A 1,697-nucleotide genomic window follows, 5' to 3' on the forward strand; every position below is an offset into this window, starting at 1 on the left:
CCGGGGAGCTGTGCAGTGGGGCCAGTGTGGTACCTTGGGGATGGGCTTGGCCAGGACGATTCCGCTCTTCTTGGTGATGGGCTGCCGGGTGTGCAGGAAATGGTCGATGAGCAGCGGGATGGTGCGGAAGCCCTCGCCCTCCAGCCGGAACATGTCCTGGGAGAGGTGGAGGCACTGGGATCTCACGCTGCCCCTGCCCTGCCCTCCCAGCCCTGCTCACACCCCCCCACCCCATCCTGTATACACCCCCTAGCCTCCCCCCATACACCCCTCCACCCCCACGCACACCCCCTATCCCCCCCATTCCAGGCACAACCCCAGCTTGCAGGGCAGCACCAGCGCCTGCCGGGGGCCTGGCCTTGGGAGCCATGGGACCGTCTCTCTGGCTGCTGGTGCCGGGGATGCCCAGCCCGGGGGCGCGTTTGTGAGTGGCTGGGAAGAGAGCCCAACGGGGCGCAGGGAGTGGCAGGAAACCCCCCCCCCGCCTTGCTTCACAGGTCCTCCAGCACCCCCCCGCCCATGGGCACGCCCCCTGGAGCCCTGCCCAGGCTCTACCCAGCAGGCCAGGGAGATATGTCCTGGCTGGGCGGGCAGGGCTGCTGCAGGATGGTCCCGGAGCTGCCCGCAGAGCCGTCTGCGCTGCCCAGGTCAGCGCCCTCCCCGTGCCCGGCCCCACTCACGTCGCAGGCCTGGATGATGAAGTGCCGGGGCTGCCCGTCCCACAGCACGCTCAGCACGTGCTCCTGCTTCCCCTGGCTCTCCCGCACCAGGAAGTCCCCGCTGTGGAGCAGCAGCTCCTGCACCTCCGCCCGGGGGATGGCGCCGTGGTACCAGGCCTGCTGGCACAGGGGCTTCTGCACTTCGGGGAGGAGCGGCAGGGGGGGCGGCACCTGGGAGACAGAGACGGGGTAAGCGGGCTGGGCAGGGGACCCCGTCAGCACCCACAGGGGGCTGCCCAGAGCGTGCAGCAGGGACACCCGGGCCCCCTTCTCCACACAGACTGCGGGGCTCAGGTGAGGAGGGGAGGTGGCATGGGGGAGGAGAGGGCAGAGAGGAAATGGGGAGGGGCAGGAGAGGGGTGAGGCGGGGGCAGGGCAGTGGGGTGGGGAGGGGAGGGAGAAGGTAGTGGAGTGGTGGAGGGAAGGGGAGAGGTAAGGTGGGGGCAGGGCAGTGGGGCAGGGGAGAGGAGGGGGATGGGTGATAGTGGGGCAGGGGAGGGGAGGGGATGGGGAACGGGAGGCAGTGGGGGGGCGGGGGGGGGGGGGGGGGGGGTGCAGGGGCACTCACCGAGTACTTGGGGCGGAAGATACCCGAGATGTGATTCCTGAGGAGCTCCAGCGCGCTGGATCCTGGGCGCTCCTGCTCCTGCTCCTGCCGGGGGGCAGAGAGGGGCTGAGCCGTGTGGCTGGGAGTGTCCCATGTCCAGGTGCAGAACCTGGGCCCAGCACTGCGTGGGCTGGACTGTGACCAGGTGCCCGGGGGCTGCACCTGGGGCTGGGCCTGGGGGGCTGCCCCTGGCAGGGCGTCCACACCACACTGCAGCACCCACATTTCCTCACCCACTAGGGCCAGGCTGGCCCTGGTGCCCGAGTGTCTCGACTGTCCCCAAGGCACAGGTCAGAGTGCGAAGGGTGGGGCAGGGCAGGGCATGGGAGGGTGCTGGGGTGCAGGGTGGGGAGCTGGAAGGTGGAGTAGGG

General features: G+C 70.3%; 1 protein-coding gene across 1 annotated transcript; it reads right to left on the minus strand.

The window, feature by feature from the left end:
- Window positions 1-33: 33 nt before the first annotated feature.
- On the minus strand, window positions 34-1,371 carry LOC113408561 (tyrosine-protein kinase Fes/Fps-like; the record flags this gene model as incomplete). The annotated part of the gene is made up of 3 exons (XM_026661881.2): window positions 34-156; window positions 681-890; window positions 1,288-1,371. Coding segments are annotated over 3 exons (417 nt in total), but the record flags the coding sequence as incomplete, so codon positions are not given.
- Between the last annotated feature and the right edge of the window lie 326 nt (window positions 1,372-1,697).

This window comes from Terrapene carolina, unplaced genomic scaffold (genome assembly GCF_002925995.2).
Source record: "Terrapene carolina triunguis isolate 2854851 unplaced genomic scaffold, T_m_triunguis-2.0 Scaffold18810, whole genome shotgun sequence".
Lineage (NCBI taxonomy): Eukaryota > Metazoa > Chordata > Testudines > Emydidae > Terrapene > Terrapene triunguis.